The following is an 18,566-nucleotide window of genomic DNA, read 5'->3' as shown; positions in this document are numbered from 1 at the left end:
TTCCCCGATTGTTTTGAGTCGAGTTTCGGTTCCCTCTGTCTCGCTACAGGGTGACGAAAAGGGGGCTACGGGTTGTGGCGCTCTGACGGTACAGCATGTCGTCACAAAAGTCGAGCAATGCAAGCGTTTCCTGTGGTGAAACAGGAAGCACTCTGCAAAGTTTTTTCTCTCTCCGCCTCTCCTGCCTGTGGCTTCCTCCGACTGCGTTCTGAAAAGGGTCGGTCGCATCGCAGAGAGACGACCAAACGCACGCAGAGAGTGCAAGGAATCGCCAACCTTTGACTCCGGGGTTGTTCCACGCTCGGATTATCGCGTCGTTGATCGTGTTTGGCGTTTTGGATTTGTTTTGGATGTGCCAATGGAATATCAAACCAGGGGATTGGAGATGAACTGCATTCTTCAAAACTCTCCCTGCACTTGGAAGGTCTTCCTGTAGCCATTTTTTGTTGAAGTAAGACCCTCGTAGACACACACAGCCACTGCTTTGGAATGCAGAAAGTGTTTTTTTTAAAGTATATATGTCTATACTTTCTAATTGTCAGCCTCCAAAGCTTTTGGCGCGCCATTGCATTTGCTGTTTCAGATTTTTGGATTCCTGCAATTTGTCTCTGCAATTTTTTTTTTCACTTTACTTGTAAAAACAGATTCTTTATTTGCTTCTTGGAAGCCAAGGGTTTATAAACCTATATAAACAGATTTTATTATGTGCTGCACTCGATAAAATCAGTAACAATGTTTATTCGGTCTTTTAGCTTTTTTTTCTTAGTTAGTTTTGTCATGCAGCAATAACTAAATGTATGTTTGCTTTTCTGAATGCTAAAATCGATATCTTTCGTTTAGTTTGACCAAAGGCAAAAGCAACCTGAGAACTTTTTTACAAACACAGCAATGTGGTTTGAATGTATAGGCAACTGTGATCTAAGCTATAACCCAAATCTGACGCACTCGTCATGTCGGCAGTGGCTGCTTTTTGTTGGATGTTTTCATGTGGTTTATCTCTGCTTTACAGCCGTCGACTGCAGGGAAGTGAGCCCAGAAAACAAAAAGGCTATATTTGGCGAGATATACGCGTCCATTGACACTTTGGCATTCACATTCGGCAATGTGTGAGTAGAGTGTTTGTTTACCTTTTCAGCACCATTTATGACTTTCTTTGTTAAACGTAAGGGGCTATAAAACTGTTTCCACTACTACCCTGCTTTGTCAAAAAAGACAAATAGTGTGTAGTATATTGCACCCAACTTAAGCGGAATAAGACCCAAACCATTAAAGTAGTCTTTTTGAATCAAGGGATTAGTTATTTTTGTAACATTTTCAGCAGCAGGAGTATTAATGTATGGTTGACCATCATGTTCCTGGTGCTGAGTTCTTCCCTCTGCGTATGTTTCCAGAGTGTCTGACTTCCTTATGGGAGATGTGGACAGCGGCCCAGGGTTGGGGATCCCCCAGACCAGGAGAAGCAGGGTAAGACCGCGTCACACACACTTCCCTTTCGTCTCTTGTCTCTCGTCTCCTGGGCCCTTTTTCAGCTGGTTATCTTCAAAGCACCGCTCTCAGACACGAGTTCAAACGGCTCTATTGAAGGGGTCTCCAAAAACTAGTGTTTTTTTTTTTATACAAAGCCCTGTACTTTACAGGAAAACAGCCTCAAAGCCATTTTTCTCTCCGCGTCAAGATTGAATGCATCTAGCGTCCTCTGATGTCCGCTTGATGAGTTTCTCGCTGCTTTTTTTTCGCTCCCTGTGCTTAAATCTGCATCGTGTCCTTTTTTTCAGTCTTTTGACAACCTGTCTGTGGATCCCGGCAGATATGGCTCGGAGAAAAGTGACCTCGCAGGTAAGTGCAGTGTTAAACATCACACACACACACACGCACGCACACGCACACGCACACAGTCATCCTTTTAAATAATTAAATTTGGCCCTGGGCATCCCAGGGTATTAATTGCGTTCAGCGTAGAGCATAGTAATTGCTGTGATTGTTATTAAAGTGACTGGGCTGGCGGGAGATCCGGTTTAATATTGCGCTGGGTTTGCCTGAGGCCCTGGGTCGCTTTGGGAACTGGCTCAATGATTTAGGCTATACGGCCTCTTGAATGCCTGAGGTGGGCCCGCCCTACGCCGGTGCGTCTCAACCCCTGTTATTTCTGCAGCTTTTTTCATCCTATCCGTGGGCTGCCCTTTTCCCCCCAGCTCCATGCACATGTTTAGCATTCCTCGCCTGTTAATCAGTGGTGACGCGTGTGATGGGAAACACATGGTGGGGTTTGGGTTGAATCAGACGGATCGCACGACCGAGGTGTCGTTCAGGGGGTTATTGACGGCTCCCCCGTACAGTACATACTGTAGGTGTATTTACGATACAGAGGAGGAATCCCTTCGGATCTAGCGCAGGGTGTGCATCACACTGGGGGTTAGGCGACTTCTGTTTCTGATTGGCTCAGGCGAATCCCCGGTAGTGACGTCAAAGTTTACATAATTGTGAACAGGCCGTTGCCGTACCCTGTACTGATAGAACTGCGGTTCAAAGTTTGATGTTGTTTCGGTTTGGCTCTATTTACCACGCCATTTCCTCGTAGCGTGCTTTGGAGGTTTAGGCCTGCATTCCGTTCGCATTAAATTTTTCACTATTCAAAACATTTCATTTGACACTTTCATGTCCCCCAGAGGCTGAACAATTTTCTCTTCTCTGTATTTTTCTGTTTGACCGCGTCCCATTACAGGACCCGACGGGACAATATGAAATGGAAGCCAGTTTCCACATGGGTTACACATCGTTAGCCTCAAAGTCATATTTTGAGGTTCAACTTGTATTTAGCGTCAAAAAACACAATTCAAATAGATGACTTTGGCAGATAGTGATTATGGAATGTAAAAAGCACTCTGGTTGGCTTAGGATATAGCCAAATGAGGCACAATGAATGAGCAGCGTGAGAAGAGCAGAGTTAGGTTAAAAATCTAAATTTGGCCAAGATATGACTTGGGGGGAATTATGTTATCAGGCGACCTGTGAAAATACATTTCTGCTTCCCCCCCCAGAGGTGGCGCTGTCGCGGGAGGAGGAAGTGGATCTGACCCTGCAGAAGAACCAGAGCGGCGTGGAGTCAGCGCTGCTCTACGCCAAAGTCTGGTCCAAGTACATCAAGGACCTGCTGGCCTGGGTGGAGAAGCGCCTAGCCATGGGTGAGGCCCAAGACCTGGTCCAAGAGAAACCTACCAGGGGTTACATTGGTGTTTATGTCGAACGTAGTGGGGCTACTACGATTCCAATGGAGTGTTTAGATTTTTTTATATGAACGCTCATTCAACACAGGGAAGTAGTTGCGTTTGTGCAACTACTTCCCTGTGTGGAATGAGCGTGAACTCTGGCAATCCAGTTGTAAATGCACGTGAACCCTTGCATTTGAGGAGTACACTCATCACGAAAAACATTTGAAGACTTATTCTGATTCTCACTCTCTGCCTCACATGTCTTTCTCCTCTTCGTAGATATCGAGTGTGCTAAAAGCTATGGCAAAATGGCAGAGTCTGCAAAGGCCCTTCTAAGTCAACAGGTAATTAATAATCTGCGGTTAGGAAGTACTCTTCTGATCATGTGGAACTTAATATCATTAACTTAATAATTAAAAGTGTAATAAACAATATCCTCATCCAAAGGTATTTCTGTTTTCTTTCATCAAAGGACTACATGCCATTCAGTGACATCTACGTCTCCACGCTGAAGAAGGACATTGAGTACAGCCAGCTGCTTGTTCAGAGCGTCATGGCCCTTCAAACCAACAAGTTCATCCAGGTAACCACAACTGATACGCACACATAGTATGAGTATGAAATGGTTCAGCGACAACAGTCTGGCTGGCATGTTAGCTTTGTTCTAAAAACACATGTTTTCTCTTTTGCCCAATCACTGATCGTCAGATACCCCATTTGAATGTTGATTTTCTATTGGCCACGATAGACAACCTTGCCGTCCAATGACAATAATCGCTGACCTCTGTTTGTTTCTTAGCCGCTGTCGGCCCGTAAGAACGAACTGGACAAGCTGAGGAAGGACATCAAGGAGCAGTGGCAGAGAGAGCAGAAGAAAATGGTATGCAGGAGTTTTCCCCCTGTGGAGTGATCGCTGTAACTGTTGGTGACGTGTAGCCCTCTGCTCACAATCTGTATCCCAGGTGCTATCTTTGCTCCTGGTAACATCCTTCATGTTGAGCCGTTAGGGCAGGGTAGAGTAGAGTGGAGGAAGGTCAATCCCCAGTCGTTAAGTTTAATCATGCTTCTGTTTGAGGGTGTGTTTCATAGCTTTCTAAATGTTTTCTTAGGAGATGTTAACAGCTGATGTTATCATCCAAAATGGCGTTTCTGAAATGGGGCAAACGTCATTATTAAAAAATACATTTTAAAACGGCGTAGGATATTTCGTACTTGAAGAAGGAATACATTCATACATTTACTTATAAGAGAATGTATGGCTAATACTTTGCAATAACAGTACATTAATGAACCATTTATTAGCATTACATCATTCTACTTAACAATTGACTAACAGTTGATAAACAGAACACCTGTGTTGAAGTGATACATATTTGTTAACAAAGTAAAAGGTATTATTGCATAACATTAGCATAGGGGTTAGGGTTAAACCTAACCCGGTTCAATAATGTAGAAATTAATATCTTGTTCATCAGTAAATGATTCCTAGAAAATTAGTTGACTCTTAGTTCATTGTTACCTAACGCTACTGCAGTAACTCATTTTAGTTAATGGTTAATTAATGTGACCTTATTGAAAAAATTATGAATTTACTTCATTCATAAGCAAAACATAGTTCCCTTTCCTAACCAAGACTTGTAAATGTTCGGGCTCTCCACACCTACACACCCAACCGGCTGGCTGTTCCACGTTATTTCCACAGTTATTTTTACCCAGTTCCATTTAGTCACGTTCTTTTTCGGTCCCTTCCAGCTGGAGGCGGAGGCCAGCATGCGTAAGGCACGCACGCTGCAGGCCCAGCGCAGGGAGGAGTACCAGAGGGCGCGCTCGTCCACCATCCGCTCCCAGGAAGAGCAGCAGCAGCAGACCCAGCCCCCGGCCACGGCGGCGGGCAGCAAGCAGCTGGAGAAGAAGAGGAAGATCGAGGAAGAGGCCCTGCAGAAGGTACTAGGCGCTACAGTACAGGCACTCCAGTACAATATACAGAGGATCGTTTTGGTTGACGCCTTCTTATTTTGTTGTTATTTTTTGCCTGGTTTGTGACAGGTTGAACGGAGAATGCTTGGAATTATTTCAAGGAGAGCAATAATTTTTAAAGTTCAAAGTCAGCTTTACTGTCAATACCAAAATATGTGCAAGAAAAATAGAGGAATCCAAATTGCGTTCGTCTCTGACCCAGGGTTCAATAAGTAGAAAAGGACAATGTAAAATAAAGTAAAATGAAATACAAGAAGTAATATTTACAATAAATGTTGTGCTATCTTTCATTTGTTCTTGTATTGTTGTGCCCATGAACGTCAACGAATTGTCCCTTTGCAGTATAAGTATGTTGATCCCTGTGTTGCGAAGAACACATCACTAATCCGACTCTTGGGTCCCGGTCTCTCCCCGGTCTCTCCCCCGGTCTCTCCCCCGGTCTCTCCCCCGGTCTCTCCCCCTCTCTCTCCCCCGGTCTCCCCCCGGTCTCCAGGTGGAAGAGGCCCAGGAGCAGTGCCGGAGCTGCTCGGCGGACGCGGGCGCCCGGCGCATGGACCTGGCCAACGCCAAGAGCACCGTCCTCACCCAGATCAGAGAGCTGGTGTTCCGGTGCGACCTCACGCTCAAGGCCGTGAGTACCCTACTGGTGGGGTCTCCTCGCTGTCGTACAGAGCTGCTCACGTGAAGGCTGGAGGGGGGGGGGGGATTCTAAGAAGAAGGGTTTGAAAGGATAAGTCATACGTGACCTTCGAGGCACGGTTAAATACATACAGAGGCGGGGCGATTTGACTGGGACTTTGACCCGTAGCCAATCGAAAGGCTGCCTTAGGTATTTGAGGTCTCTCGACCCAATCATTGTAATGAGACAAGGCCGGCTCAAAGCAGGGTAATCCTCAAAAAAGAAGGTTGTAATAGGAAGAAGTCATGCATCCAATGAGCTTCGATATACAATTAAATACTTAAAGAGGTGGGCAATTGAACTATGACTTTGACCCGTAACCAATCGGAAGGCTGCCTTTCTAAGGTCTCTTTATTCAATCATTATAATGAGACTTTAGAACCCCCCCCCCCCCCCCCCCGCCCATAACAAGCTCTGGCCTCTGGCTACCTTTTTTTTTTAAACCTTAAAACTTAAGCTATACAAAACAGGAGAGTGCACAAAATAAATCATCAAATTAAAATATACAAAAAAATCTGAGCCAACTAAACTGACCCACATTTATTTGAAGCTATTGTCCTGTGTGTGCGGCCCCGTCTACTCCCAGGTGACGGTGAACTGGTTCCAGATGCAGCAGGCGCAGAACGTCACGCTGCCCACCCACTTCCAGGCGCTGAGCGAGAGTGCCAAGCTGTACGAGCCCGGCGAGCGCTACGCTGAGTTTGTGCGCAACCTGCCCCAGGACCTGCCCAAAGGCCGCGTGCACTCGGACTCCGTCTCCTCCGACAGGTACGGACTCACCTTCATTCGTTATTTAGTGGATCAAACTTAAAGTGAATTATTCTTTGTTGCTACTTGATTTTGCTGATTGTGATGCAAGTAATGCAAGCGTAAACTATTCATCCACTGAGTTTATTAGGGTTGGAAGATCCTCTCATAACCCATCAATCATATTCACAATCATATTACAGCTCAACAATGTAGACCGTATTCAGATACTTCTATACGGTATTTAGACATAAATCCCATATCTTTTTATCCTAATAATGAATACCTCGATCGCATTAGATAGGGGCTAAGTTTTATGTTCAGACACAATGGGTCAGACATGTTTGCATGTTGACCTGCCAGGATTTAGGGAAATCTAACGGCTGACTAGGACAATCTCTACTGTCCTATAGAAGTCTCAGCCCGTGGTTAGGCCTGGTTCCACTTTCAGGGTGACAATGAGTCAATAATGCGTGGGTGGTGGAAACAGACGGGGAGTTGCAGAAAGAAAAGAAAGAGAGAGGGTGGGAGAGAGAGATAGAAAACCAGAGTGTGTAGAGGGGAGGGAGAGAATGCGAGTTTAATTTTCTGCCCTTCCTCAGGAAATGTCTGTGGCAAAGGCTGAATGCGGCAGAGCAGATTGCAAGTGTGGGATTCTGGCTCAGGTTTCGAGCGACTCTTGGTTCGCTATCAACGCTGTTCAAAACACCAGCTTTAAAATCCACGCATACGGACACACACACTGCCACACGCACACACTGCTAAAACAAATCCACACATGAACACGCACACACTGCTGGAACACACACACACACACACACACACACACACACACACACACACACACCACACCACACACAACACACACACACACACCACACACACACAGAGAGAGCACACACACACACACACACAGAGAGCACACACACACAGAGAGCACACACACACACACACACACACACAGAGCACACATTGTGTTACTGTACAATGCTATCAGCACTATTTGGAGGTGGAATACTATTGTTTTTCTCTCTCCCAGCAGTGTTGGGCCTTTTCGTCAACACTGCGAAGGGACTTATGTGGTTGGTCAATTTTTAACAGAACTATGAATCAAAGATATTCATGTGATGAAGGCAGCCATTGTCCAGGCAACCGTGCAAATCCCTGTGCCGTCATTTTTCCGCTGTTTTTGTTATTTGTATATCATTTCTGCATGTTTTAAGCTTCTACGTCTTTCCAGGTTTTCATTGTGTAGATGGGCCTCTCAGAGAAAGGATATGTAAAACCTATATGTGAAGTCCTTGCAAGTTTATACTGTATACAATACATTTAGCCTAATATTTTTAATTCAATGCCCTTCCAGTGGCTGCCCTATACAAATTAAAGAGAAAGACAGGCAGCTTTCAGTTTCAGTCTTCAGTTCTGTTTTTCTTTAGTTTCTTTTCCTCACTGCTGCTTACCAGAGGGGCTTAAGAAAATGCATAAACAAAGTGTAATGATTGTTCCTACCGACCAAAACAACAGGGTGGTACCCTGCCATGACCCGTCTTAAATGCCGGGTTTTTGACCATAAATAGTCCAGGGCAAGGTGAGCGAACGCAAGCTGCGTTGGAGCAGGAAATGAACGTGAATGTGTGTGTTGTTGTGTCAGTGGTGGTATCGCGGATAGAAATCAAAATGCAGAAATGCACTACCCGCGTCCTTTTACGGGCAAGGAAACCACATGGAGGTATTGCATTCAAACCAGCACTTCTCCCCCTTGCCCTCCTCAGGTTCCTGTTCCACAAGAGGTCGGTGGACAGCAGCCACTCGTCCCATGGTAACCTGTCCCAGGCCTCTGGCGAGCTGCTCAGCGGAGACGAGGTGGACAGCCCCCTGTACACCCGGCCCGGCAAGTCCAACTGCGTAGGCGAGACGCAAGGTAGGCCCATGCACACACACACAAACATTTGAGCTAAGTAGGAAGGCTGAATGCACAAACTATGCTTCATTCTTTCCTCGATCGCCTGATCAGGAAAGTAATCAGTGCAAGGTTGCTGGAGGACTTTTGACTTTTTAGTTTTAAGTCTAGGTTTCAGCTTAAGTCTCCCCCACGTAATGTACAACTTGAAATCTGAATGAGAAACCACATTTGATATATTTTAGCAAACCAATACCTTCAAAATATCCTGCCGTCTTCACCGAATTCTGTTTAACTATCGTTGACGTTTAGAGAGACAAATCATATGAGTGAAAAATGAGCATCCTGCAAGGGACGTTTGTTGTTTTCAACTACCAGGGGCTTGTTGTGCTTCTTATCTGATGTGGGGCGTCTCTACTGTCACACACGCAGACACAACTTCAATCAGTTCCGCTTCCTTATCAAGGCACGCTATAGGATGATCGGCATTCCGCCGTGGCAAGATGCGGTCAGACATGAATCGGTTTGTGACGAGGATGTGTGTTGCTCTGTTCTTTCCTCACGCAGCGCCGAGAGGCCCGACACGAGCCTGGGCCTCGGGTAGCCAGGGCAGCCAGAGCGGCATGTGCAGCGACTCAGAGAGCGCGGGAGGCAGTAGCGAGTCCCGCTCCATGGACTCTCCCACCACTAGCCCCGGTATGGATCAGGCTTATCTTTGGGTTTGGGGATTATCGAGGAGGCGATCGTGTCGCAGAAATGATGGTGGTGGTGGTGGTGGTGGTTCTTGATTTATGAGCTCTAAAGCAGCAACAACAAACATGATTAGATTAGATTCAACTTTATTGTTATTACACAAGTTAGAACAACCAGTACAACGAAATGCAGTGGGTTTTTGGAAGGTCTGCTCGTATAACTCTTGTATAACTCTTAATAATTCCTTAATTTCCTATGTTCAATAAGTACCTCTTTTTTGATCTCATACATTTTATATTCTAAGTGTGCTGAGCAGAGAAAGAGAAGAAAAATTTGCAAAGCCTGAAAGTCGGTGTCTTCTCTTGTGTTGAACACTATTTATATACACTGTTGCTGTCGGTATATGCAGTGTATTGTTCGTCGTGTTTCAGACGTGCAGAATGTCCCAACTTCCTCATTGACTGCTCCACTGGTTCTCTACCATTAAGTCAATACCCTGAAGTCTTTGGGGAACCAAAACACACGCGCGAACGCACATAGCTCTGACTTGTGTATACATTAGGAACGCACTCCCCTATCAAACTGTTTGTGCGCTCTCAGCCACAAAGGCCGCTGTGCACCCTGTGAAGCTGAGATGATGAGGGATCTGGGTTGATTTGTTTCTTTGCAGGCGTTTTCAAACGCCAGCTCCCCAGGACCCCATCCACAGGGACCATGTCGTCAGCTGATGATCTGGACGAGAGGGAGCTCCCCTCTCCATCCGACAACGGTAAGAGGCTGTGTGTGTGTGTGTGGGTGTGGACGTGTTTATACAACCTTTAACTTCAAACTACATACAGCCTGTGTGGCTGCATATTACCAGATAGAAGAGGGACTGTGTGTGTGTGTGTGTGTGTGTGTGTGTGGTGTGTGTGTGTGGTGTGTGTGTGTGTGTGTGTGTGTGTGTGTGTGTGTGTGTGTGTGTGTGTGTGTGTGTGTGTGTGTGTGTGGGGTCTAATAATTAGAATTGTGTTTTACTATTTTTGTCTATGTGTGTTACAACCCCACATGAGCTGTTTTGACCTGCTTCTTACTCTAGTAGAGCTAGCCGGATATACTTCTAAAAGTTTGATAGCCTTTTAGTTAGGCTACAGCTTAGGGCAGGGTACTTTGTAATCTGCATATTATATAGCAATATCGACTAAACAATGGCTCGATAGAGAATCATGGCTGTGTATGCTGCAGCCCTTTAAAGCCAAACGCTTCCAAGCGAGGCCTTCGTCTGGGAACCAAAGGAACCGAAGCAGGGAACGTTTGACTATTTCACTCTTTAACACCATCGCCGGTCGTCGTCCCAGTTGAAAATAGGCCGCCACTTACAATGGACCATTTGATGCTAGGCCACTACAGGAAGTATACTGGCCTAGTTCTGCAACAAGGCCAGATGTTGACTTGCGACCGGGACATGAGCAGGCAGAGATGGCCCCTGTCGCCAGACGATGTATTATTGTGTTCACTAGACACGATGTGCTGTTATTAAACTCTTAAGCCAAAGTAGGATGTTAATCCTCCTTTCACGAGGAAGTGCATTTTGAGGTTGGTGTTTGATTCGATTTTCCGACCCTGTGCTGTTGTTTGAGGATTTTCTTTGTGGTCTACTTCTGGTTGAACTCATCCTTATCATAATAACCGCTAACAGGTTTGTTGTTTGTGGTTGTTGTGGTTGTTGTTCACCAAGTCTCCAAAAGCAAGTCTCCTGGGCGGCAGTAGCTCAGGAGGTACAGCGGGTTGGCTGGTAACTTGAAGGTTGCTGGTTTGATGCCCGTCGAGGTGTCATTGAGCAAGGCACCTCACCCTAACTGCTCCCGACGAGCTGGCTGTCGCCTTGCATGGCTGACTCCGCCGTCGGTGTGTGCGTGAACGGTGAATGTTAGGCAGTATTGTAAAGCGCTTTGGGTGGCCAATGGTTAGAAAAGCACTATATAAATGCAGTCCATTTAAATTTGCGCCGACCCCTCCCAGGTCTTGCGGAGATGGTGACGGAGACAGCCAGCTCCCCGGGGCCCTTCCGCAACGCCCAGATGTCGAAGGCGGCCCAGAGCCACAAGCTACGCAAGCTGAGGGCCCCTTCCAAGTGCCGGGAGTGTGACAGTCTGGTGGTGTTCCACGGGGCCGAGTGCGAGGAGGTAAGGACATCCCGTGGTCGCTGGGGGCCTCTGGCACACACACGCACACGCACACACAGCGTAAAGGTCTTTCTCTATTGATTAGAATAAACCACCGGTCTAGGTGGCGCGTTCCCGACAAACCGGTTGAAGTGCAACACATAGCAGCTTGTTGACATTTAAAGTGTACATTAGTGGCTCCTTGTTTGGCTAGCAACATGATACTTGTGTCATGGTATACTCATGTATCCTCTCGCTATGAGCCATGCACGCACTATTGGTGTGGACACACAAATGTATTTGTGTATGTAGCATATATATTTGCATGTTTGCAGTGGCGCCGACAGTACGGCATAGTATACTATGAATACAATTGTCTTTCAAATGTATTGATTTCGATATCAATGTTGCTCATTTGGAAAGTTGTAGTTTGAATACCACAAAGTGGCAGAGAGTAGGTCAAAGAATCGACCCATCACAATTATTTTTGTTGTAATATCGCATTGTAGTTAATGTTAATGTAGAAAGACCATTAACAAGTGTCCTAACTCAGGAAAACAATATTTATATATATTACTACATAAATGGTATCACCATGGAAATTGAAGGCTATTCAGCTTTAATTGAAAGCATAGGAAACAGTTGGTAATATTTACATGATCTAACCCGGAACTAACAGTGATGGTTATGTGTAATATATGATTCATATTTTGCTATATGTATTATGTACATACGTGAGACCGGTTCTTGACATTTCCAACACATTCCTGAGAAAAAGGTATTGAATTGCATTGTTGTTCACAAAAAAATGACACATTGTTCACATTGCCAAAGCAACCAGTGGCCTTGACAACTGAATCTTTTTGCCCGGTCATGTGAAACCACCCATTCATGTCATCTGTCACAAGATGAATACACACAAACTAACATTCCAGGCCGAACAATGTACCAAGTCGGATTGGGATTGAGAGTCTCCTAGCATGAGCCTCCTCCTTGAGTTTCTTTAATGTCCCGAAGGGGATAATTGTTTTCACACAGTCAGGTTGGTTTCAGGGCAGCATACATTTAAAAAGGCACAACACAGTGTAGCCACACTGTGTAGCACACAGATAACAAATAAACTCTCTTCCCACATATGCAACAGATGACAGATAAACCCTCTTCCCACATATTCACAGAAAAACATACACAAACCTATATACAGCAGCAATCATGACATTCATCCATGACCCCCCACATGACAAAAAACAAACCTTCTCACCACAGAAAAACATGTAGACAGGAAAAGACATGACATGGACAATATACAGTGATAAAAAATCTACATATTTTTGTTCAGTGCTATGATGCATTGGGATCGAGAGCCTCCTAACTACCCAGGACCGAATATATAAACTGACTGAAATCCTCGTCTTTCTCCCCTGCGATGCCCAGTGTTCACTGGCCTGCCACAAAAAGTGTCTGGAGACGCTGGCCATCCAGTGTGGCCACAAGAAGCTTCAGGGACGTCTGCATCTGTTTGGCATCGACTTCGCCCAGGCAGCCAAGAACAGCCCAGACGGAGTCCCCTTCATCATCAGGAAGTGCACCTCTGAGATTGAGAGCCGAGCCCTCAACATCAAGGTAGTGTTGTTTTCTTTCCTAACCGTTTATTGGCCCTGTACAGCCCCTAAGGGAACATTCCCACCAAGCAATTATAAACCACAGAGGCTAAAAAATGCAGCCAATTAAGTTTGCATAATGAATGTTACACATTGCAATTCAAAACAGTTTAAGCGGTTGGTTACTTGATTCATCCAATCGTTTGCTTCACACAAGACATAGTCAAGAATTCCATCTTTTAAGAGATGCCAAATGATACAATTAAACTGAAAGGATAGCACTGTAATTTTTGATTTTTTGATTCATATGGCTTTCTGGGGATGACACTTTTATAATTACATTGTACTACTAAACACGACCTAAGTTTGGTTTTGTTCCTGTACTTTACTAAACATTAAACATTGACCTTACTGGTGCTGATACAGGGTATCTACCGTGTGAACGGGCCAAGTCTCGCGTGGAGAAGCTCTGCCAGGCGTTGAGAACGGCAAGGAGCTGGTGGAGCTGTCGGACCTCTCACCCCACGACATCAGCAACGTCCTCAAACTCTACCTGAGACAGGTGGGCCGTGAAAACCTCCCAGACCCACCGGCAGCCTTCTGTCTTATGTTCTAGTCAGATATGTTTCAAGGCAATGGCTGCTGTGCTCAGGCCATTGTCTCTATGAGAGCCATAGCTGTGCAATCGGAAGTAAACTACAAAAATCCCAAAACCACTGAAATCGAGGTGCAACACAGGTCGCCGAAAGCTGACCATACAATGATCCCCTTTCTCCCCCCGGAAGCTCCCAGAGCCCCTCATCCTCTACCGACACTACAACGACTTCATCGGCCTTGCCAAGGAGTGCCAGCGGGTGCTGGTGGAGGAGGCGGAGGCGGTCCGAGCCGCCGCCCAGACCGCCGAGAAGAGAGGGCCCAGCGTCCAGCTCAACCGAGTCATCTTTAAGATCCGGGACCTGCTCCGCCAGCTGCCCCCCGCCCACTACAAGACGCTGCGCTTCCTCATCGCACACCTGCACAGGTACACTTAACCTACCTTTAAACATTGGTTGGCATCCCTTAAACACGTATGTATATAGCATACCGGCACAGGTACACATACCCTACCTTTTAAACACATGTGTATATAGCATACCGGCACAAGTACACATACTCTACCTTTAAACACATATGTATATTGCATACCTGCACAGGTACACATACCCTACCTTTAAAAACATATGCATATAGCAGACTTGCACAGGTACACATACTCTACCTTTAAACACACAGATCAAGCCTACCCAGGTGCATTTAACCATTTACCAATTTATTTTGTGTGCTGCTTTATGGGGGAAGACAGACCAAGGGATAATCCAACTTCTGCATAATAGCATTACATAAATGGAAAAGCCCCCCCACCCACACTTCCTCATAGCCCAGAGGAAATGGCCTGACGCACATAATTGCTCATTACGCTATTCAGGGCTTGTGCCATTTTTGCGGCAATAGTGCCCTTACCCAGACGAACACTACCCGATCACCCCAGAATCACACCTCCTCCTCCTCCTCCACCCATCCCACCAGGGTGACGGAGCAGGCGGAGGAGAACAAGATGACGGCCAGCAACCTGGGCATCATCTTCGGCCCCACGCTGGTGAAGCCGCGGCAGACGGACGCCGAGGTGTCCCTCTCGTCGCTGGTGGACTACCCCTACCAGGCGCTCATGGTGGAGCAGCTGGTGCGCCACTTCAACGTCATCTTCGACCGCAACGCCGCCCAGCTCTCCACCTCCGACCTCCAGCTGGCTGCCGGGGGTGGCCAGGCCTCCCCCAGGCTCACCGCCCAGGAGAAGGAGCAGAGGCTTAGCTGCCATTCCACCTCCCTGGTGGACATCAAGGAGGTGAGGGCCGATGTTTATGTGTGTGTGTCGATGGCGGCGGGCCGATCCACTGATCCAAGCCATGGTTTCGCCTTTTCTTGGATAACAGTAATCCAAGAATCCATAGCCATGTTTTGTTCATTTACAGATGAGGGACGGAAGAGCTGGTCGATTAATCAATGTTTAATCGTAATTTGAATTTATGGTCAATAATCGATTTTTTTTTAGAATAACATTGATTATTAAAAGAGTTTTAATAATCTAAAAAATATTTTTTAAGGGTTAAATGTCAACATGGCAGCATGCGCTGAAAAAAGTGAGTGTTTAGAGTTTGCCTAAATTCTGTGGCAACTAAATTTAGCTTTTGTTGTGATCAATGTTAATCTTCAAATAAAATCCAAACTTAAAAAAAATATATATTTGTCATTTGTAGAAAAAAAAACAATTAAAATCTATAATCTGGTTTGGTATGAATCAATCTGAGATTTTAATTTAGGCCAAATCGCCCAGCCCTAAGGGACGGCCTGATGCATACGGTTTATTTAAAGGTGCAAGCATTAGTGCTAGCTCGTACCGATGCCCTCTTAAGTGTCTTTGTATTCAGTGTTCTGCGATACTTCATACAGTGCTAGTTCAGCACAATTGAATGCTGTCAGTTCTGTTGCTTAAGCCTCATTGTTGTGACCCCCCCCCTGCAGAGTGGCAGAGTGTACAAGAGGCACTCTTCCGTGATCCCCTCCGCCCACATCCTGAACGAGATGGTGGAGGTCCAGCCCGGCATGGACAGGACCTCCGCCCTGGTCCTCCTCAACGGCGACCAGACGCCCGCCCCCGGCCAGGTCACCCAGAGGTCCGCGCTGGTGTACGGCCGGCCCAACCTCCCCCACTCCTCCTCCGCCACCACCTCCATGGTCCCCAAGGTGCAGCTCCGCCCCCAGCGCTCCAGGCTCGCCTCGCGGCCAATCAGCATGCCCCTGGAGCGCCTGCCCGCCCCCGCCCTCCACACGGGCGACCGGAACCACCGGAGCTCGGCGGCCAACGCCAACGCCAACGCCGGCAGCAGCTCGGCGGAGCGGGACTTCAGCACGGACACCATCCAGGAGGCGGCGGAGCCGGAGAGGCCCGCCCCCGGTGCGGCGGCGGCGGCGGGCGGCGCCTCCTCGCGGGTCAGCACCTACTACATCACGCCCTACATCGACACGCACTCCATGCAGAGGAGGACGTGGGACAGGAAGTACAAGCACTACGACGTCACGCCCCGGACAGCCATGATCATGGCCAACCTGCCGCCGGCGAGCGCCGCGGTGCCGCCGGCCGCCAGGCCGTCGAACGTTACCACGGCGACGGCCTCTCCCGGAGTCGCGAGCAGCGTCAGCGCCGTGTTCCCCGGCAGCCCGTACGCGGCGTCGGTGAAGCCCGCCTGGTCCGCCAGCCGACGGACTAGCACCACGGACGGGGAGCCGAGCCCCCTCATCACCCTCAGGGCGCCCAGGACTCTGCAGCCCCCCCCGGAGACCTTCTATAAGCCCCCCGTCTCCGCGGGCCCCCAGGCCAGGACGCTCCCCAACTGGACAGCCGCCTCCACCGCGTCCACCTCCTCCACCTCCTCCCCGCCCTCCTCCCCCCACAGCAGCCAGCCGGCGGTCGGCGGCGTGTCCCCCCCCTCGCTGAGCCGGCTCCGCTCGGAGGACTCGGGGGAGGGCAGCACCGACTCGGAGGTGTCCCTGCCCTTCGACCCCTTGTCCCCGCCCCCCAGCAGCCCCGACGACCTCAGCCCCGGCGGGGTCAAACCCGTCTACCAAAGACTGCGTAGCCGACGGCTCCAGGAGTTGGAGCACCGAGAGGCTCATTTTGTCTGAAGCATCACCACGCCAAAAAACAGAATACAGTCGTGTCCTCGTTTTGTATGTGTAAATATGAAAAAGAGTGTGTATATTGCAAGGAAGAAAAAGTGTGCGTTCTGTGGTAATGCGATTGAGAAAGCAATGCGATTGAGTGAGCGAGTGGCGTTTGAAGGCGTATGGAAGTAAACCACGAAAGTGTTGATAGAATATCTTCTCTTTCTATCTCAACATGTCTGCTACTTGTTGACGTTATGGGAGATCAAAGTCGAGTATGTTAGACGTTGTCTAATGTCTATTTTTTCTCTTCATCTGAGAAACGGACACCAGTCTTTTAACTGTTGTGGGCCTGGTCAATTGTTTCTCTTTTAAAATGTTAATTGTATTACAATACAATGATTATATGTACAGTGACAACAAAGTTATTTTTATTGTAATCACACAATGCACTTAATGTACACAGATTCTGATTGCAATGTTGCCTTTTAAAATGTTGAATTATGTTACATTTGTTCCATTCTTTAAACCCTGATCCGATGGTGTGTTATTCTATCAACAACGAGTAGTATTTTAAGCAGGGGACTTATTTACCCCGGAAGTTCGGTAAGCAAGATCCTATATTTGGTACATCTGTTTCAGTATGTAAACCATATGTATTTGTTTACAATTTATATTCATTTATACTGTCCACACCAATTTTAATGTGTGTGGCTCGACAGATCTGCAACGTTTATTGCTGCAAATTAAAAGTGTAATTAAGAATCATATTTCTGCCCATGTGGACTTATTTTGATCCCATTGTACATTGTTTGGCTCAATCGTCATTCATGCGATGAAGAATGTGGCTCGGTTGGATTTCGCAATGGTACTATTTCTTTTTTGGACTCTTAGTGGGATTAGTGGGTTTAACTACACGTCTCTCTCCACCAGTGTAACACAGTAGCCTATAATTACACGCTGTGGCTAGATTTATGCTGAGCTACACCCTGCCTCACCCTTCTCTTTAGGTTGAATCGAAGCTGATAGTGACTTCTAACAGGGATTACAGCGTGTATGTGTTTACTGTTGGTTGTACTGCATTCAGTGTCATCGCTCGTGTCCCTTGCTGCTGTCCTTAGCTGAGCTGATAAGTGACCTGTACACTTATCTACTGAAATCCCCTAATTTATCGCCTAAACCTCCACATACAGAATATTGTATATTTGTGTTTTACAGGTTGGAGATAGGGTGGAAAGCAATATATCATGTGTGTACCATGACCACCAGTTAAAACAAGGTCCACTTGTTTCTTGCTCAAGAAAACACTAAAAAAATGTACACCTGACTATAGCACTTTGGAGGATCAAACCTGCGACTTCCGGTCTTAATATGATGAGCTTGTCCTCAAATCACATGATTTCCTACTCCCAACAGTAGAACCCAAGCCAATTCTTCAAAATGGATGACTGTTGTCTTTTTCCCAGCGTGCCTATGTTGTACTGAGGGGGGATTAGAGCAATCAGATTAGGAACCCAGCTGACCTGAAGGCGAGAGAGAGAGAGAGAGAGAGAGAGAGAGAGAGAGAGAGAGAGAGAGAGAGAGAGAGAGAGAGAGAGAGAGAGAGAGAGAGAGAGAGAGAGAGAGAGAGAGAGAGAGAGAGAGAGAGAGAGAGAGAGAGGGAGAGGGAGAGGGAGAGGGAGAGGGAGAGAGAGAGGGTGGTGGAGGGGGAGTGGAAGGGGCAGAATTTGGACAGCTGGGATCTACGGGGCAAGCTCTTCTACCTGGCTTAATGACGGCCATCTCTTCAACTCGCTCGGCCACCTCTCTATTCTCCATGTAGTGGATCCTTCGTTTCCGCCAGAGGTAAGGCGCTGCATGTGTGTGGTTTGGAGGAAGTGTTGTTTAATTGGGTGCATTGGGTGTTGAGAACCTTCA

General features: G+C 47.1%; 1 protein-coding gene across 1 annotated transcript in view; it reads left to right on the top strand.

Annotated features, from left to right (window-relative positions):
- The window catches only part of LOC130387280 (rho GTPase-activating protein 29-like), a 35,263-nt gene extending 17,128 nt beyond the window's left edge, over positions 1–18,135 (top strand). The window contains 21 exon segments of the mRNA XM_056596299.1: positions 1,010–1,106; positions 1,392–1,464; positions 1,776–1,836; positions 3,039–3,182; positions 3,489–3,553; positions 3,682–3,792; positions 4,009–4,089; positions 4,962–5,153; positions 5,680–5,817; positions 6,452–6,633; positions 8,385–8,533; positions 9,080–9,208; positions 9,876–9,974; positions 11,207–11,370; positions 12,784–12,972; positions 13,377–13,395; positions 13,398–13,427; positions 13,430–13,512; positions 13,736–13,971; positions 14,517–14,832; positions 15,510–18,135. Of these exon segments, the coding sequence (XP_056452274.1) occupies positions 1,010–1,106; positions 1,392–1,464; positions 1,776–1,836; positions 3,039–3,182; positions 3,489–3,553; positions 3,682–3,792; positions 4,009–4,089; positions 4,962–5,153; positions 5,680–5,817; positions 6,452–6,633; positions 8,385–8,533; positions 9,080–9,208; positions 9,876–9,974; positions 11,207–11,370; positions 12,784–12,972; positions 13,377–13,395; positions 13,398–13,427; positions 13,430–13,512; positions 13,736–13,971; positions 14,517–14,832; positions 15,510–16,670 (3,719 nt within the window). The 3' untranslated portion in view covers positions 16,671–18,135.
- Positions 18,136–18,566: the final 431 nt, after the last annotated feature.

Source organism: Gadus chalcogrammus, chromosome 8 (assembly GCF_026213295.1).
Source record: "Gadus chalcogrammus isolate NIFS_2021 chromosome 8, NIFS_Gcha_1.0, whole genome shotgun sequence".
Classification (NCBI taxonomy): Eukaryota; Metazoa; Chordata; class Actinopteri; order Gadiformes; family Gadidae; genus Gadus; species Gadus chalcogrammus.
This window is presented reverse-complemented; position numbering and strand designations above follow the sequence as displayed.